General features: G+C 37.5%; 1 protein-coding gene across 1 annotated transcript; it reads left to right on the plus strand.

Annotated features, from left to right (window-relative positions):
• Positions 1 to 4,484: 4,484 nt before the first annotated feature.
• Positions 4,485 to 15,019, plus strand: LOC149302812 (protein Wnt-16-like). The gene is made up of 4 exons (XM_089482121.1): positions 4,485 to 4,576; positions 10,842 to 11,128; positions 12,906 to 13,192; positions 14,555 to 15,019. Exons 1-4 carry the CDS (start codon positions 4,485 to 4,487, stop codon positions 15,017 to 15,019), a joined length of 1,131 nt encoding a protein of 376 aa, XP_089338247.1.
• The last annotated feature ends 5,356 nt before the right edge of the window (positions 15,020 to 20,375 follow it).

Below are 20,375 nucleotides of genomic sequence, written 5' to 3' on the forward strand. Positions count from 1 at the left end.
TAGACGTGTAATATGTTTCAGAAATTTCAACAGGTCATTGATTTTTACTTGTCTCTCCAGGATTCAAACAACGCAGAATGGCTGCAGGCCCTAAACTATCAGTAAAGGTGAAATCACATAAATATGAATCTTTATTTGTTTATTTGAAGATTGATTTCAAAAGCTCTTCTGTTTTGGAAACAGAATGAAAGGTCCCTGCGGCGTATGTGCATATGACAAATACTTGAACACATTTAAGGTTTTGACGTCTTCATTATTGCATACAGGGAGATTAAAGAAGTTATTTATCAAATATTGCCAGCTGCTTTTGAATGTTACAATAACTGGTCTTAAGTATTACTGAGCCTGACCTTTAATGGAACATACCTAAGGTATCTTCTCTGTCCTAATATCTAGGGCACCTTGCCTTAAAGTCATCTGGTGGTGATATGCAATGATTCTTGTATCGCATTGATATCTCTGCCAAATTCATGGAGGGATAATATGGTAATGTTCTTAACTCCTCATAGCTACTAATAACATTAATGCTTGGACTGCAGTCTATGGCAGCTGATAAAATACCATAATCTGTTTCTTTTTATATATGCCCTGAAGAACTGCAGCATATACTAGGCTACATTTCAAAGTATAATGAAAGAAATGTCATTGCCATCTTTCATTACTTTCTATAAATATCTTTTACCAATATAGTTAAGAAAAAGTATATATATTTACAGGAATGTTCACCCTAAAGGTTTTTTTCCTGCGTGTTTTAAATTGCTCATACATTCGTAAATGTAAAGCTTAAATGTGAAGTTTAGCAAATTTGTGAAAGTTCACTGGTTGGCGATGCTGCTGGCTCATTAGGACTTTCTCTATTGTGATGGGGAAACAACTTTACAAATTCAAAACAAATGTTTTTTTTACATCCAAAATTATACTTTAACCCCTTAATGACAAAGCCCGTACATGTACGGGCTCAAAATGCATTGTTTTCAATGGGTTTAGGGACTGCCCATTGTCCTTAAGGGGTTAAATCATTTGATTGATTATTTATTTTTACACCATTTTTATAGAACTAAAATCATTATAAATATAAATTATAAATAACGTAGCAGGGTAACTTTAGATTGGCTGTTCAGAGACTCACAATTTTTCTCTAATTCAGTAAATATATCCTAAACGCATATAAATACACAATAATATAGTACGTAACCCAAGGATTATTGGTGATTTTTATTATTATCGACTATTCTCAAAAGGTTTATTTGGTTTTAAAATTGGAATTTTAATTAATCTCAAATGTCCATTAAATATTCAATTTTACGGAACAAATATCAGAAATGTAACACAAGTCTCCAGCTTGGATAAAAGACGTTGGGAGGTTAATTGTACGAAATTATTTTTGATCGTTTTTAAAATACTGCCATTCCGTGAGATGTTGAAACCTTAAGAATTAAAGCCAGGCTGCCAAGTAGGCTGCATTTTCTCAAATAATAGGGCTTATTTACCAAAGCAGGGGCATGCAGATGAATTTGAAGAGTTGCTATTTTAATTCACCAACATCACTAAACATTACAAAGGGCTTGGTGAGCTTCTCGTTTAAGGGGAGCTTGGTTGGCTCTGTATAATGTATAGTTGAAATTTTACCTAACCCATTCAGCTATGCATTATGCAGGGCCAGCTAAACTCCTTTTTTCGGGTGAAACTTGGCATTCATAATGCCTAAATGAGTTGCTGAATTGAAACTGAAACTCCCATTCAAACTCATCTGCAAATTACCCAATGATCCCTATAACAACATTTAGTAGACAATATTGAATACACAAGTTTGTTCACAAATTGCCTAATATCTTATAAAGATGAAATGCTATTGTATACAGAACGGTACCATGTTGTTTTTTTTAGTTGACACTGTTTTCACTGTTGATGAAGGCAAAATTGCCTTAGACATTGGTGGACCTGTACAACAGAGTCTTCTTCTGGAGCAGTTCCACTTCCAGTACCCTACCACTTATTTCGCAATAATGTCACACACCTCACACCTTTCACTGAGTGACTGGGCATCTCCCATTGGAATCTACAGCAGCTAGCAAGAATTAGGCAGATAGGTTAATTCCTTAGCTTAAAGATGGCCTTTATCCTTAACCTAGGACCTAGGACATCACCCTTCAGACCCCATTGGAAGCCACTGCTCCTATGTGAACAGTCACCTTTAATAAAGACAAAACTTGGTTATGTATAAAGCGATTATTGTACTGTGTTTAGTGGTGGTATCACCATACCAACAAATTAAATCAGAAAGAACAATCCAATGGCTGCTATGTCGATAAAAAACACTTTTATACATAATCCATAAAGTATAATTAATAATAAATATTTTCCGTATATATATATACTATACCTTTATTTCATTCAAGTGTTTTCTTTTCAGGATTATATACCAGGTACAAACATATTAACCAGGTAACATTAAGTTAGAGATTAAATAACAAAGACAACCTGGCACCAATAAATACACCAAGCCATTAACCTCTTAATACCCAGAGGTGAATTTAAATAGACTACTAGGGCAAAGCATTGGAATCTGTTAGGGAGCTGAGGGCAGCTGAGTCTTTATTTGGGGAGTGTGGTTACAGCAATATTGAATTCATTTTAATCTCCAGCCTCTGGAGCTCTGCAAGATGTAACAGTGTAAAACCTGCCACTACAGTAACAGGCCAATGAAAACAGAAAATTAAAATTGATTTGCTAAAAGAGTCAGAGAACATTATGTAGTGTTGGGAGAATGTATAACATCTGCTTTGACTTATCCAGAGCCCCTTAATCTGCTATGCATCACATTTAAGTAGCTAATTGTATAGAAGGAGCCTTTTTCAGATGTCTGCAGAAGCCAAGCTCACCCACCGATTAAAAGTTTGTCTCTTAACACATGGAAACTCCAAGGGAAGCTGAGGGGAGAACTTTACCCACTTACTGCTTATTAATCATAGGCTATGACACTATACATGACGTGGGCAGCAACTCTCAATATGCCCAGGCAGCCACAGCGTTACTATTCCTGTTATTTCCTGACACACAATGGACCACATAATTTACTCTAGATCTTAACGGGTGCAGTATGTAACCTACCCATAGTTAAGTACTATTTATTCCTCTCCACAAGGATCAATAACATTATAACAGCACATTGCCTTCTCCCATGGAATCTGCAGCATTAACCCCTAGCAATGTAAGTCCAGTACGAATGGCTGAATTTATTTGATGTTCTTAAGGCCTGCAATATACTGCAGTGACTAACTCAGTAAAAGATCACCAGGAACAAACAGCTGGCAGTGAACAGGTTAATAATATCAGGCTGGAGAAAGTAGTATCCATGACATAAAGTGAGTATAAGCCGAGTCGGAGTTTCTAGAGACAAAACAGGAATTGTTTACTATGTGGGATTGGAATCACAAGTCACTGGGCCAATGCATGGCGTTTTGCTGTTGTAAGTAACTAAATTGTGGTTATTAATGCGATTTCTACACGATAGATCGCAAGAAACCCAGCTTACGCATTTCGCATCATGCTTTGTGCTATATGTTTTAAATGAGAATCTGGCATATTGCACAGCGATTGTTCCACGTAAAATATACAATCTTCCCAATTAATTGTTCCCTATAAAATTAATGTGTTAGTGTAAAGTGTGTGTCCCTATAGCAGTGAATGTGTTAATGTATAGTGTGTGTCCCCATGGCAGTGAATGTGTTAATGTATAGGGTTTCTCCCCCATGGCAGTGAAGGTGTTAATGTATAGTTTGCCCCCCACCATGGCAGTGAAGGTATTAATGTGTAGGGTGTCCCCCCATGGCAGTTAAGGTGTTAATGTATGTTGTGTGTCCCCATGGCAGTGAAGGTATTAATGTGTAGTGTGTCCCCTCTATGGCAGTGAATGTGTTAATGTGTCCTTTATGGCAGTGAAGATGTTAATGTGTAGTGCCCCCCATGGCAGTGAAGATGTTAATGTGTAGTGTGTGATTGTCTGAAGCATTGTCTGCAGTGAGTTAACCCCATCAAGCAGCAGCGCATAACTCCAGGACCTCATGCTGGAACTGCCACCCAGTAGACCTTTGCACCCTCCACCCCCAGCTGGGGTTCTGGCCAATAGCAGCTCTCCCGATTAGATACATTGTTATTCATTAGACTCCAGACCAATCACAACAGGAATTCCATTGTAAATGAAAAGTCTTAACGGGGAGATTGGAGAAAAGAAATCTAATCAGAGGGAGAGATCTCACCTAAGGCGAAAAGACTAGTCTTCCTTGTGCCCAATAATTGGCAACCGAACCCCATCACAGACATGCCAGCTCTGCCAATCCCAAAGACATATTAAACATTTAGTCCAGAGATGGTTGCTGGAAGAAGAGCTCAGTTCCCACATCCCTTTGTCTTCTGAAGTACCTGTTACACTCTGAGACCATCAAGTCCAAATCCACAGAGCTTTCAGGATCAATGTTCTGGAGATGGAGAAGGGGGCTCCTTTTGGATTATATCACCTGTATGTCCTTTCCACTATCCTGATGGGGATTTTCCCTTGTTCCCAGGGCAACTGGATGTAGGTATCTCTTTCCTTTTGCATATATCATTATGAAATTGGTTTGATACATGGTATTTTATATAATCTTGTAGAATGTGCTGCCTTTCATTATATTATTGTAATAGTTTTGTAATTCTTTGTTGCAGATAAACATATATATATATATGTGTATGTATTTATATATAAACCGATTATATTATATGCCAGCATCACATTTTACAGTTCCCAAACTAAATATCCTTCTTCTCGTTGAACATCTGGAGTCTACAAACAAAAAATGACAGATCTCACCCATGTTTACTTGAGGTCCAGAAATATGCTAAACATATTTAACTTTCATTGTAATTCAGGACTCCTTTGTCAAAATATTCCAGTTTGACCTCCCTTTGTTTCAGTTTTGGCACAAACCGTTAGAGACACATTTATTGCTAAGGATTAAAATATTGTGTTAAATCTGTTTTCATACCCTTGATGTTTAGGGGGGAAAATACATCAAAGTATCATTTTCTTCTTGTCAACTTTTACTCTAGATCATTGCAAAATACTTTCCAAAATCAGTAGAAACTGTTGCATATCCCCTGGGAAGTCTTCACTGGAAATATAAAAATGTTACCACATATAAGGCAAAGAAAATAAATATTTCTTTTAACATCTTATCTAAATGCTCTTTATTAGACGTGTTTTTGCTTCCCGTCTTACGCAGCTCTGAAATAATCCTTTATTGCCCTAAATCATTTATATATTGGTTTATAGTATCAGGCTGAAAGTTTATTTCCAAGGCAGGATTATATATTTTTTTTTTCTTTATTTTTATTTTTTTTACACTGCGTTCATTATTTTTACATTTTAATATTAAATTATAATATAAATTAAATTATCTTATTATTATTTTACATATTAACATTATAAAATATTAAAATTAGAATTTAAGATAGATACTTAGTTTATATCCCATTTTATTGATGCAGTCTCTTCCACATTTGTTGAATAATTTCAAGTATTGTAATATTGTCAGAAAAATGCCAGTTAATATTTCTAACTATATTTAACGTGAATTTACCTTTTCTGCATTTGTATGATTTCGCATGGGGTCATTCTCGCTAGTCTTTAGTTAACTGACCACATGTTGTCACCATAGTCTGAAGAATTCAAGGATTTGTTTGCTAATTGGAGCCACTAGTAATGAATGGAACTAATATACTGTAAATGACACAAGACTGCTTTGAGAGCCACACTGGCTTGGTTAACCATTTAAATGACAGGTGTTTATCATCTCTCTGTTCCTCTAATGGTTATTATTTGTGAAGTTAAAAGTGTGAGTTCCTTTCAAAACTTGGTGTATTATTTGAGAAAGAAAGGGTCAGCCAATACGCAATGACCCCAAACTGCCTGGAATTAGCACTTAGTTTGTGATAGGATGCTTGTAAATGTATATAGTGTTCTATTTGTGCTATGTATCTGCCCCTGTGCCATGCAAAGTCTATATATGAGATATTGCTAACCTACATATTTGGATAAAACACTATGGTATTTATATACAAAACAGAATTTTAGTGATATTGTCCAAAACCATTCAGTGATGTATTTGTATACTCAGACATTTCTGTTGCAGTTAGGTATTAGGCTAATTTCTAAACTATTCATTAGTCATTATAGGAATAGAAATAGTCTACTGATCTAGTTTGATGAGCTTGCGAGTAGCCTGACTATACTGGTCAGCTCTCCATAGGTGGCACTCCCATAATAAGAGGGTAAGCATCAGCTTTGAGCTTTCAATATGAATCCATTTAAGAGACCTAAGCAAGTGTAGAATAGTTTCTCAATCTGTACACACATATCCTTCAGGGTACATCTTTAAAGTTCAGAAAGTAACTCAGAGTCTCCGAAATAAAACAAAAACAGTTGTTTTTAGGGGGGTTGGGTAATATGTAAGTCCTGGGGTTTTTTGGCTGTCCGAATATGTTATTGGTGATACTCATAATGAAGGTTGTGAAATAATGTCATATTAATAAAAGCAAATATGTAAGTGAAAACCCGTAGTCTTTCCACACCTTAAAGTATGACAAGTGATATAGAATCCCCCACAATGTACTTTTAGTACATTGTGGGGGATTCTATATCACTTGTCATACTTTAAGGTGTGGAAGGACTAAGGAGAGCTGAGGCACCTAACACATTATTTGTTCATTCATTTTATGTATGTACTGGCTATGGCACCTCAGTCTATAATTTATGATCTGCCCAGCTTTCCACAGAGTACCCCATCAGTTGAGCTTCCAGCCTGTATACATGAGCTGCATCAATTGAGATCTCACATCAGTGGAACATACACACAGTTTAATTTGGATTGCAAGGCTGCAGCTTTCCTAAGTATGGTATCCCTCAGTAAAATTATTAGCCATCTAGAAAAAATATAGGGCTTCACCTTTATTCTTGAGTATTTTATTTGCATCTCACATTATCTTTTTATTTAATCCAATCCCCCCCCCCCTTCATTAAGCAGCAGTACCAACATTTTTTCTTTTTTCTCCCCAACCCTACATATGAGACTATGAAAGAACAGGGTTAAAATCATATTGTAGATATATTAGTGTTTATTCTGGTACTAAATCATCCACCAGTGATTACTTAACTGCTGCTGGAGGAAGCTCTATAATCTGAAGAGCTGTTCATTTGGTAGAATACATTTGTTAAAATTTGGCAGATGAGTTGAGATGATGCTGCTCTTTCAAAGCTAATTTAAAGTAGTCATTAAACACTCAACTAAGTGTCTCATTATAAAGATTTTATAAAGGAAATTATGGTAAAAGGAACTGCAGAACGTGTAGTTACCCTGATTATTTTAACACACTGGTAACACATTTATTCCAATTGTTTCTTAGAAGTACAGCCTCATGATTAGAATAAATGTAGTCTTTTTACTGGGAGAGAACTCATCATTCAAGGTAGTTCCCCAGCACAATGTCTGTAGTATGATCAGCAAACTGAGATACAGCAACACCTATGTCTCTGTATGTGAGAATAATTCATCATCAATAAAAGACCCGAACCTTCTGGATACATGAAGGTTCCACATCATATCACAGGGTTTAATACTTTAACCTGGTAAAAGACCTTTGTGTTCCTAATCAGATGCATATTTGCTAGGCACCAAAAGCTATTTGTCAATTATTGATAATGTCACTCCAAATAATGCAATAATATAATCCATGTGACCTCTGAACAATAGTACATTTATAATATATAGTACAGGATTGGTGGCCAAAACTTTACTTCAGATTGACTCCATACATTTCTCCTGTTTTCCCTATTCCATCCTTGATCACCCCATTTTGGAGTCTTTTCTCCTTCACTTGCTTTTTAATCTTTTCTCCAGGTAATTTATAATTTCAAGCACTTCAGTCACTTTAAACGTGCTGATTGTACGTAACTCTATTTTGACTACTCTGTGAAAAAAAAGTTAGCGTTACTCTTAAATATAATTAGGAGCTGGAGAACCACAGCATGAATGTAAGTTCTAACCAGGGCCCTCCACACCTTCTCTATGCTTATATTTGTTGCTCTGTGTAGCTTCTTGTACAGCACTGCAGAATCTTTTTTTGCTATATAGTTAATAATAATAATAATAATAATAATTTATTAATATTATTACTATTATTATTTAAGGTATTTTGACTTATGCAGATGGTTCGACATACAGGATTATTTCTAAAGGAAATAAACATTCTAAAGTTCATAAACACACTGTACATGCTTTGTACTAGGAAAATAGATTTTCTTTTATTTAAAAATATCCTTCAGCTGTTTTCTTTTAGCTAGGGCCATTATAAAATATCAGTTGCCTTTTTTACGAAGTTACTAGAGAATAAAGCAAGGCATGGAAGGACTAATTGTTGAGCATTGTGCCATCAAAAACAAAATAAAACAAAAAAAAACAACACAAAATTTGCGTATAGCTTATATTACAAAAACTACTGATATGACATAGCAGAATACACCGTTACATACAAGAAATTACAATCATTTTAAATTTGCATTGTGCAGGGCCGCCATAGACCTTACATTGAGAAGCCCCTTATCTACAAACTCATCAAAACAATTCTCCAAAGTCTCATATTCCCATCACTTTTATTCCTAGTTGTCAGTATTTGGAATATTTGGAGTATATGTCAGTGATGTATATTTCAGAACATTGTCAAAAAATAGTAAAAATAACTTGTATTTAACATAGTAAAATAAATAAACTAAATATAATTGTTTAAACATTCAATTTATTTTGATTTATTGGCGCAATCTCAATCTGCTCTCTTAGTCTACTCTGTCCAGTTTGCTTTAATTTCATTGTGTACTCAAAACAAATAATGCAAAAAATAATTGTATATAGGGCTAAAAACTTAAAAACTTAAATAAAACATAGTTTTACAATTACTTAATTGGAGGGATGATATGTCACTGGAACATAGGGAGGAACCTGGGTGTTTCCAGAGGGGGTTTTCTATGAAATGTGACAGAATTTTAGGTAAAAAGCTTTGGTTTTGTCACGACACAGCGTACAGAGGAGACACCGTAGTCAGGTAGGACTGGCAAAGGATGGTCCAGAGAGCCGAGTTCAGGATATCGGAGAGCAGGATAATCGAGGAGCAAGCCGAGGTCAGGATACCAGAGATCAGGATAGTCGAGGAGCAAGCCGAGGTCAGGATACCAGAGATCAGAATAGTCGAGGAGCAAGCCGAGGTCAATAACAGGAACAAGCAGGAAATAACGCGTACTGGGAAGGCACTACCGAGATAGGCACGACCATCAGAAGGCAAGGTCAGAGTGTTAGAGCGTCTCTTAAATAGTCCCAGGAGTTATGGTACTAATTAGGGATCTCCCGCCAAATATTCAAACTGCCGATACGTCACTTCCTGCGCGGCCATCTTGTGAATGGCGTTCACGTAATCTCCCAATATAAGTCGATGTAGTTTCCGCTGGAGCCACTAGGTAGCGTGAAGAAGAACGTGTCCGGACACCAGAGCTGGACCTGTGCTCCGGCTGAAGCTGCTGGGAACGCGGCGTGGATGAGGTAAATCCTCCTTCAAGCTGCAGCGGCTGCCTCCGCTGTGCAGAAGCGGGGGGGTCTCCCCCTTCTCCGCGGCAGCTGCGTCTGCTGTGCAGAAGCGGGGGGTCTCCCCCTTCTCCGCGGCGGCTGCGTCTGCTGTGCAGAAGCGGGGGGTCTCCCCCTTCTCCGCGGCGGCCGCGTATGCTGTGCAGAAGCAGGGGGTCTCCCCCTTCTGTGCGGTGGCTGAGGTTGCCGTGCTGGGGCAGGGGGTCTTCCCCTACCTCGCGGCGGCTGCTGCTGCCGTTCAGAAGCGGGGGGTCTCCCTCTTCTTTGTGGCAGCTGCGGCTGCCGGACCGAAGCGGGGGGTCTCCCCCTACCTCGCGGCGGTTGCCGTTGCCGGCCGGGGGACCCGGAGGATCTCTCTGCCGGTAGCGTGACAGGTTTATAGTTTATTTAATTATAAATTAGACCTCTTAACAATCAGCGTAGCATATATCAATAGATAAATTGTATGCCAACCAAGTGGTGAATTATCCATCATACATACTATTATATAGCTAGGGGTCCCCAAAATCTGATGGGGGCCTGGTGCGCATATGGATAATCCATACTCTACCACCAGCATGCATCCCAGTAGTTGGACTGCACAAACTGTAGCCGGCAGACAGGGGGCTCAGTTGGTTCATTATATATGCTAGACCATATTAGACCGTATCAGAAGGGCAGCAGCATGTGGATGTAGCACCCCGTGATATTTATCAGCATCACCTTACCTTCTGATCTGTTTTCATTTTGTGTTTCTGCAGGTCTGCGTACCTGTGTATGCTGTAGAGATCAGTGTAAGGTTTTGTTTTCCAACAAAATGTAATAATTTCAAACTAGAGAGTCAGAGGTTTAGATGTAATGTCAGGACGTTTTACTTTAACGAGTGGAGATCTATAAATTGAACAGCCTCCTAGCAGAGATAGTAGAGGCTAATAAAGTGAGGAAATTTAAATATGCATGGAATCCAAAAGGAGACCAAGGACTGATTAAGGTCTGAGTCTTTACATTTGGAAAAACTGGCAGACTAGATGGGCCGCCATTTTTTTTCTTCTTTTTTAATTTTAAGTTGTGCGTATTTTTTTGTGCAATGGTTCAAGCAATTATTTTTTAAACAAAATGGTTATACGAGGTGCAGTTTGATGTCTAATGTAATAGCTAATATTTTTAAAAATTGTTTTTTTTCTTCATTTATTTCAGGTGGTTAGGTGTTACATCTTTTGGAGTGCCTGAGAAATTAGGTTGTACAAATCTCCCGCTAAGTGTTCGCCAGAAGGACTTGTGTAAGAAGAAGCCACACTTGTTGTCCAGTATCCGTGAGGGAGCCAGACTGGGAATTCAGGAGTGCAGAAACCAGTTCAAACATGAAAGGTGGAACTGTTCAACTTCCGCCAGCATTTACACGTCCAGCCCATCATTCTCCCTGTCATCCATATCTTCATCACTAGCTTCAGCTCATTCAATCTTTGGCTATGAACTGAGCAGTGGTAAGTAATTAGTAACATTGCATAAACCCAAATGCCAGGAAAGGCATAGGATGTTTATTTTCCAAAGCAAAGACATTCAATTATTCACAATGAATTATTTCATATTTAACAAATGTTATGCTTCTGCTGCCAGTCGGAACAATGCTTGCTATTTTATCTAAATATACATATATAAGTACCAGTTAACGACAACCTAAAACATCTTGTAATTGCAGTCCAATAAATAAAATAAATAGATATATTTAACCGTTAAACAGTTCAAAATGTTAATTTGTCGTGGTTTTTTGCCAAGAAGTGTTTTCAGGGCTTTTGCATGTAGTGAAAATCTAGGTGTTATTCCAATAAAAATACGGCGTGGCTGGAGGAAACCACAGTGTGATCTAATTGCTACATAAAAACAAACTCTGGAAAGTCCGCAGGGAAATGGAGATGACTTTTTAATGTAATGTTCCATATGCATTATGCAGTACATTCTGCGCTGCGTGAAACTGAGTTTCAGATTTCTAGCCTTTAAACAAGTACTTTCCATGCAGAAAAAAAACTGAGAATTCGTAGATTAATGTGTTATGTTAAAATATCTTTGGATCCAAATTGATCATTCTTTCCCTTTATACTTTGTCAGATGTAGATGAATGAAGTGCAGTTGGTTTGTTAACTATTAAAAACTGTTATTATCAGCAAACAACATATAACATATACAGTAATTAAACAGAATGAAGAAGGCAAGAACCAAGATGAAGGTGTATGAAGAGTCTGTGATTGGAAATGAGCAATGCTTTGGATCACTTAATTTACCCAATAACTAGCTGTAGGGTTTAGTATTGTTCTCCTGTAGAACGCCAAAAGATCTTTTCAGAAGATACTTCTTTGATACACATACCCACTAATGTTTGACACCCTAGCCATAGTGACCAAATGTTTTATACTGTTACAACATGGTCTGTTGCCTCAAATTACATAACCAGGGCTGCATCAGGTGACCACAGATTTTTGGTGACCATTCAAAGCATCCTCTTCCTACTAAGCCTGGGCCGCCTAGGTTAATACAATGTCCCAGAATGAATGTATACAGACTTATTTTTATGTTCTTATGTGAACATAAACATCAATTCTGTGAAATCTAGCATTTTGGATATTGCTTTATTTAAGAGGAAGGTTGTCATGGGACAGCATGCATTGACACAATATGCTCTTTAGGCCTAAAGCTGTCAGCCCTCATCTCTATTCTTTGAGGATAGCCAGAGGTTGGATCTCTTTCCTGTTGCTGAGGAAATCCATTTTGTTCCTAAACATAAAAAAAGAGAAAGCACCCCCAATAAAACAACAAACACTGCTACAAAAAAAATAATATTATTATAAGTGGCGCAACAGAGCTGCTGGCTGTTAAGAGAAATATTTGCATTGAGGGAATTAGGAGACTATGAGCCAAAAGCAAGAATTGGAAAACCATTAGGCCTAGATAGATGTTATTAATTATTGTTTTCATTTTAGTCACTGCTAGTGCTCATCTTGGGTTCAAAATAGTTAAGGACCATGGCTTGTTGGAGAAATTTTTCTGAAAGGAGACGGCCTTTTCCATTACATTAGAAATAGTCACATGGCAGAATATTGATTTTATTTTGTCATTGAAAGATAATACAATTATAAGTATCTTTTTAACACTCATTGCTGTCTGTGGTGATTTTTCGCTTCATTAAATCATTGCATGAAATAAAGTGGAATATTGCTAAAGCTTTGAAAGGCTTCTGAAATATATTACCTTATCTTATTATTTCAGGCACTAAGGAAACAGCTTTTATTTCTGCTGTGACGGCAGCGGGTCTTGTACATTCTGTTACAAGATCATGCAGTGCTGGGAACATGACTGAATGTTCTTGTGACACAAGTCTGAAGAACGGAGGCTCACCCAGTGAAGGATGGCACTGGGGAGGCTGCTCTGATGATCTCCAGTATGGCATGTGGTTCAGCAGGAAGTTTCTTGATGCCCCATATAAAAACTCAACTGGACAAGACTCTGATGTGCTAAGAGTGATGCATTTACACAACAATGAAGCCGGGAGACAGGTATTTACTTTTATCATTTGCATACACATCCATGATAATATTCCATGCAGAAGATTCATAATTTGCCTCCTCATGTTGTGCTTCACAAACAAACCAACTGCAAAGTCTTTTTTGGATAATCACCATACCTGGGAACTCTCCGGGTTTGACCCAGAGATTGCCGGGTGAACGCTGCTCCTCCGGTTCTCTGGGTCAAGACCCGAATCCTCTGGGTCAAGACCCGAATCCTCCGGGTCGCGGGAGCGGGATCTTGACACGCCCCGCTCCCCGCCCATTTTTTCCATTAAATGGGGTGTTTCCAGCTGACGTCAGTGTGCAGTCCTGGCTGTGTCCCGCAAGGGAAGGCTCCGGGTAGCCGAGAAGTTCCCAGGTATGATAATCACTTCTCCATATTAGCATTACCGAACCCTTAAAACCCTGAATTTAAGCTTATCTCAGATCAAATTTGAAAATCCAACTTTCAACATACTAAACAATCTTCTAGGTATGTAAAAGCGACTGCAATACTCTTCTGCTTTAGCATTTTGTACAAAATTAAAGTACAGGAAATAACAATTGAGAGGCTTTCCTGTATGTATACTTGAAAAGAAGAAATTGTTGTATCCACTTGCTAGTATTGTAGGTAAATGACAAGTCATTTCTAGACATGTGCAAATGGGCCAAGAATGATTTGGACACATTTCTTGGTTCATTTTTGGCCCATTCATTTTGTTGAGAAATCAGGGGACATTATTTATCGTTGCCCAGTGCCCACATTCACTGTCATTCACTCTCATTCTAGTTCACTATCTCTCATGCTCTATAAATGCTTCCCTACCTTCTCTGCTGACCACTTCCACTTCTTCTTCATCTTCTTTCTTCTATCTTCGTCCCCATCTCCATGGACATAACTTGGCTCGGATTTCCTCCAAAATGGCGGCACATCCGGTGACGTCCTTTCCTCCAATCCTCCAGTTGGGTAGAGGACATCACTGGAAGCACTTCCATTTTGACGGAAGTTTGCGCCAGACATGCGGCCCTGAAAACCATGCATATTTCAGTGTTCCTCTGTGGATTTTTAATCATTTGAATTTATAATTATATTATTTCTGGTTATTAAACACTATTTGGTTTGCTCTGTCATGTTGGAGGGGTTAATATTCAAACCCATCTGTTGGAATAACAACTATATTTATGGTTATATCTGATATTTGTGTGTTGTATATAGGTTAGGATAGACAATTTGCCCCATAAATAGTGCACAATCATAGACAACTGTATTGGCCATACTTCTTTCAGGAAGTAGTAACCTATTGTGTATTTAAACCCTCCCCTTTGTTTGCATCATTCCTGATTAGCATTTTTTTATGTCTCTTTCATTAGGCTGTGGCCAAACTTATGACTGTGGACTGTCGTTGCCATGGAGTATCTGGGTCATGTGCAGTGAAAACATGCTGGAAATCAATGACTTCATTTGAAAAGATTGGGAATTATCTGAAAGACAAATATGAAAACAGCATAGAGATATCAGACAGAATCAAAAGAAAGGTACGAAGAAAAGAAAAGAATCATCGCAAGATTCCAATACAAAAAGGCGATCTCATCTACACTAACAGATCCCCAAATTACTGTGTGGAGGATCGCAAACTGGGGATATCCGGGACACGGGGACGGGAGTGCAACCGTACCTCTGAAGGCCCAGATGGCTGTAATTTACTATGCTGTGGCCGGGGGTATAATACGCACGTAGTCCGACATGTAGAAAGATGCGAGTGTAAATTTGTGTGGTGTTGTTATGTGCGTTGCAGACGATGTGAGAGCATGACCGATGTCCATACCTGTAAGTAAGGCTTTCCCTGGACAACAAGGAACATGGACAAAAATATTTTGTTTTTTACAGGGTAATATTTCTTGGAATACTGAGCATAATGGTGGGGTGAAAAACAACAAAACCCTGGGTATCTAATTCCAACATCATCTAAATCTTATTCTACGATATAACCCTTAATCCAGGGCTAGTTCATCATCAACTATGCAAACCAGAATGTAGCCATTTAATGCTGTAAATGTGTTCATACCTGCTGTTGCTGATATGCCTAACTTTGACTTTATTAGAAATAGGTAGAGCCTCGGTCCCCCCAACCTACCAGGAGGTTTAGAACTACACGAAAAATGTTTTTAGTACATAATTTACAAGGCACTTACATAATCATTTTATAGCTTTCACTTTCTTGTGAACAGTACCCTACAAAAAAAGTTAAACAGGCAATTGCAATTAACAAGGGGTTAGCCGAATGCTTTGTTATTTAGTAAACCGCCTAACACACAGGAGCCTTGCAAGGTTTTAACGGACTAGGTAAAAATCATTAAACAAATACACACTCCAAGAAAGTCGGTCTGCTCTATCTAGTGGCAAACTATCCTTGATCACAGGTACAAAATAATTTACCAGCAAAAAAAAAAACCCCAAAAGCTAAAAAATGGAGCATCACAAGATAACATTTCAGTAACATTTGTTAAAATATGTTAACTGGAAAAACTATTAAAAACGTATATATATTTTCATGTATAAAATACTTTTATACAGGCTTTAAAAGTCTATAAGTATACTGAATTTCATGTTTAAAAAGAACAAAAAGAAAAACTATTTTTTAGTATGAAAATGTGTACATTTTGTAAATTTAATAAATTAATTATGCAGTTGTATGCACTGGGTTGCAACCAAAATTCTTGTGTATAAAACACATTCTGTATTTTAAAAATGAATTGTTTTCTATATATATGTAGATGACTTTAACCTACAATTAATTTGTTGTCCAAGGGCTTCAACTTGTAAATAGTTACATTTTCTATATTGTTTGTAGCTGAAAATGTTAACGAAAAAACATGTTTATATGTATTTGGAATATTAAAAACAAAGTTTCGAATAATTAGAGTGCGCATTGATGTGTTCCTCTTTTCTAAAGATTTTCGTTGGAGTTAGGAGTTCTGGTAATTGGGCCTGGATTGACTTGGCAGCAAAATGGCTGCCATTTGTTACTGAGTTAAGAGTTGTAATAGTCTCATACAGAAAGAGAATATATTAAAACATGTTAGTCTGCTTTTATTCTTGATACATGAAAGAATACTGCAATGTGGTTTATATATATATGATAAACAATAAATATCTAAATTTATATATGTTTGTATATAATGATAAAACTATATTGGGATTTCAGGTAAAGGCAAGACTTCATATCTGCTAATAGAATAGCTACCTAGAAAGGGACGCTTGGTTGTCAAAGGCGGATATATCCGAGGCCATTAAGCTTCTCCCTATTTTACCCTCACTGTGGCAATGGCACGGTATCCGTTGGGAGGGACTGTACTTTTTTTAAGCTTACTTTTGGGTCTAAAAGCAGCCCCTGGCTTTTATTTCCAGGCTTCTAGCCTTGCTACCATTAGCCCCCGATTCTGACGCCGTCATCCGTTTAGACATAGAGTCCCAAGCAGACCTGGCCATGTGGGATAATTTCTTATGGCTTTGGAACAGCATTTTTATGTTCATTCCACAGGCATCTGAGGGTTCTCCGGTAATCATTCGCTGGCGGGCTCTTGGCCTTCTGAGATCCTTTGGTCGCCTGCATTCACGCAAACATCAGCCCTGATTGAAATATATCCCCAAGCTCAGGTTTGGGGTCACTTATGGATGGTGGTTTTTTCTAAGACAACTAGACCACAGCACTCATTCTTCATAAAGGTCGTTCAGGTCCCTGATTATTGTCTTTCATGTGGAAACTGATTTGGTTATCACTTAATCATCAGTTCCATTTGTTTATATCACACATACCAGGGGTGGATAATGTGCCAGCAGATGCCCTATCCCGAGCTAACTTCCCTATGTTCTTTTCAGAGACCAGAAGCAGACCCTATAGCCATGCCTGTACCGCATTTCTCCCATCTCACCATGAATTGAAAGTTCGTATGGACAACGCCATTTCCCTAATTAACAGCTCCCTGTCTCACAATACTTGGAAGGCTTATACTACAGCATGGAATACCTTCTTGAGTTTCCGAGAGCTATGCCCTGCCTGGATACTCGTAACACGGGGTATATACTAACTTTCATCTCGTATTGCCATACTTCGTTACCCTGGCATTTAGTACCATTTAACTCTATTTGAGAGGTATTCAGCATTTTAAGTCTCTGGCCAACCCTGACATTCCTTGTTTGCTTCCCACCCGATAAAAGCAGCATTAACGGGGTTACAGAAGTTACAATGGACATCATTCGACTACCTATTTCTAGAAACCAGGTTCAGGGTATCTCTTCCATACTCAGTACCTCTCCATTTGGGGTGCTGCAGAGCCTGGTCCTCAAAGAAGCCATCTTTTCAGCTTTTTTTTTTTTTTTTGCTACCTGGGTAGGTGGAACTCAACGTGTTATACTAGATACATTCCGGATCCACAGAAGGCAATAGCTGTTGCATTTTCTAAACTTGTCGAGTAATTACTCCTGTTTTACTAATGTTTTTGGCCTCTTTTTGGCATACTGACCATCATGATCTCGGAGGGCCCTGCTCAAACGAGCTAACAATCATATATATAATACAAGAGGACAATTTTCCGCATGTGGCTTTAAGATGGCTCCATTTTGTCTGAAGTCTAATAATCCCTAGATCCCTAATACCATAATACCTCAGTCCATGGGCTGATAACACGTAGCTATTCGGGAACATGATTGTCAGCTGGGTTTTAGCCATTAAAATGTTTGCACTGCTTATTTGTCTTTCATAGAAGACATGTAGAATCCACTATTTTATCTTTGTCCTCAGAATCTGCCTCTATCAGGTACTACATTGCCTCAACTCCCTACTTGTTTAATATAGTCCTACTGGAGAAGAACATACTATGCAGATAACATTTATATTAAAAACAAAAATAAAGCTGATAATCATGAGCTATGTATTTGTTTACTATTAATTGGTAAAAGGACAGCTTTGCAATAAACTGCATAGGGTAAGTGGGTAGCAGCGCAATACATTATTTTGTGGGGTTATTGTAATAATCCTTGCCAATACATAGTGATGCCATAAAATAACTTGCCACCAAGAAGAGTATGTATTGTAATATACAATTAGTGGGAATGAGCAAAGTTGTAGAGTTAAGATTTTTTATTTTTTTTATTTTTAGAGAGATCAGGGCTCAAAGTCTGATAGATAACTTCCAGTAAAACTGATATGCAGATTCAGATGTGGGCTATCCATTAGGCACAATATCCAGCACTGTAGCAGTAGTACTCACCAGTACAAGTGGGACAGCCGTCAATGCAAAGGAACAGAAAAAGAGCAAACCTCCTTGAGAAGATTTTTGTGTTTATGCACCTAGGGGTCCAACACACTGTGCAAGTTACTCTGTACCTTTTTTGGCCACAAGATAGAAGGGCCACTTACCAAAATTATAGGAAGCGTTACTTGAATTAAATAGCATCGCTAGAACGGTGTCATTGGTGTTGTTTCACCGATCTAAGAAAAATAATCTTAAACATGAATTTATACAACTTCACAAAAGGGTAAAATCAAAGTTTTCCTAATACAGGAAATACTACAACAAAGCCTTAAAACCTTTACATTTAATAACCTATTTATGTCATATGAATTACTATAGCTAGAATGAAGCATTCCTTGAGAAAATGTGACATTTTATTTAGGGCTTTCAGAAGTATGAGGGACAATGATCCTAATGTTATAATACATTATAAAAGTGTTTAATTCACCAGAGTAGGTATTACATCCACATTAAACAAAAAGAAAATCTTATTAATGGGTATTTTCCTGGAATGTGGTCATAGTGTTTCAGAGTGTCACAGGAAATAGGGAATTGTGGCATTTAGCTCAATTAAGAAAAAGCTTAAGGAACATCAGAACGAGGATCCCATCAATTAAAAAAAAATGGATACCTCTGAGGTCCCAAAAGCTTACCTGCCTCCAACATTTTTATATATTGGTCTAATATCACCTTCACTTTAAGACCCCATTTACTTTCACATCCAAACATTTTGGAAGCCATACGCACTGTTTAGTAACACAGTCTTAGAGAGCCATCTACTGTCGACTTTCTAATACACATTGAAAAGTCACAGGGTAATCAACATCAATTAGTTTCAGACAACAGAGAAGCAAGACAAGTTAGGTTCATTGTCTGTGCTGTTGGCATGAACAATATTTAAAAAAGGAACTATTTTTCAATGTTAATATCCCTTAAGATGTGTCAAGAAAACACAAATTCCAACATTTCGCAAACAGGATAAAGAGCTAGACTTTTACTCCACGTGGTGTGGCTTTCCTTTTTTTGTGTTTGTAGATCTGGTCAAAGTGTCACTTTAGGAACCTTCTATTATAGCACCAAAACAAATTGGCACTGTTTTAGTGTAGCTCTCACCCTGGCTGTCATGAGACAATTGTGTAATGGTGGTATTTCACCTCCCCCAGAAAATAAAACAAAAAGGCAGAATTTCAGTAATGTTTACTACTTTTATTCTTCATTCCAAAGAAAATGGCTTCTAAATCATAGTGCAGACCATTTTAGTTTTTAAGCAGATGCCGATATAAAAGGTGTCAAACCGCTAGGAACACCGCATTCAGGCCAAACTGCTATGTATAATTTGTGTAAAATGCTATATTCGCTTTCCATCTAACTCCCAAATACCTGCAATGTGCATTACCTTTAGTTTTATTAGCTCAAACAGTTGTTATTCTAATAACTGTAAACCTCCTAATTGGTACAAATCACATTTTTAAAAAAAACATAAGTTAAATATTGTTATGAAAAACATTCAAAATACAAGACAATACCACAAGAGGGCACACAATCCCATCTGAAAAAAACATGGAGCCTGGTGTTTGAAATGGTTACCATCTAGGCAACCCAATGCAAAATCATGCAAATTCATTATTTTGATATAAACCTATGAAGTAGCTGGGTAATCAACCTTTATAGGTGAATTCGCTTTATGAACCTAAAATGTACATTGTGAAGAACAGTAATCTAAATACTTGTCTATTTTCTAAATTAAAAATAATACTTCAAGCACGAGACATACTAAATTGATTATTTATGGTAAATATAAAAGGGACTTTATCAATACAACTGCTGTTGAAATGGATATTAAGCGACTCATAATTCAGTTACTGTACACTATAATACCCATATGCTGGTTACCCCT

This window comes from Sceloporus occidentalis, unplaced genomic scaffold (assembly GCF_023333645.1).
Source record: "Sceloporus occidentalis isolate IW3139 unplaced genomic scaffold, rSceOcc1.0.p SCAF_17, whole genome shotgun sequence".
Classification (NCBI taxonomy): domain Eukaryota; kingdom Metazoa; phylum Chordata; class Lepidosauria; order Squamata; family Phrynosomatidae; genus Sceloporus; species Sceloporus occidentalis.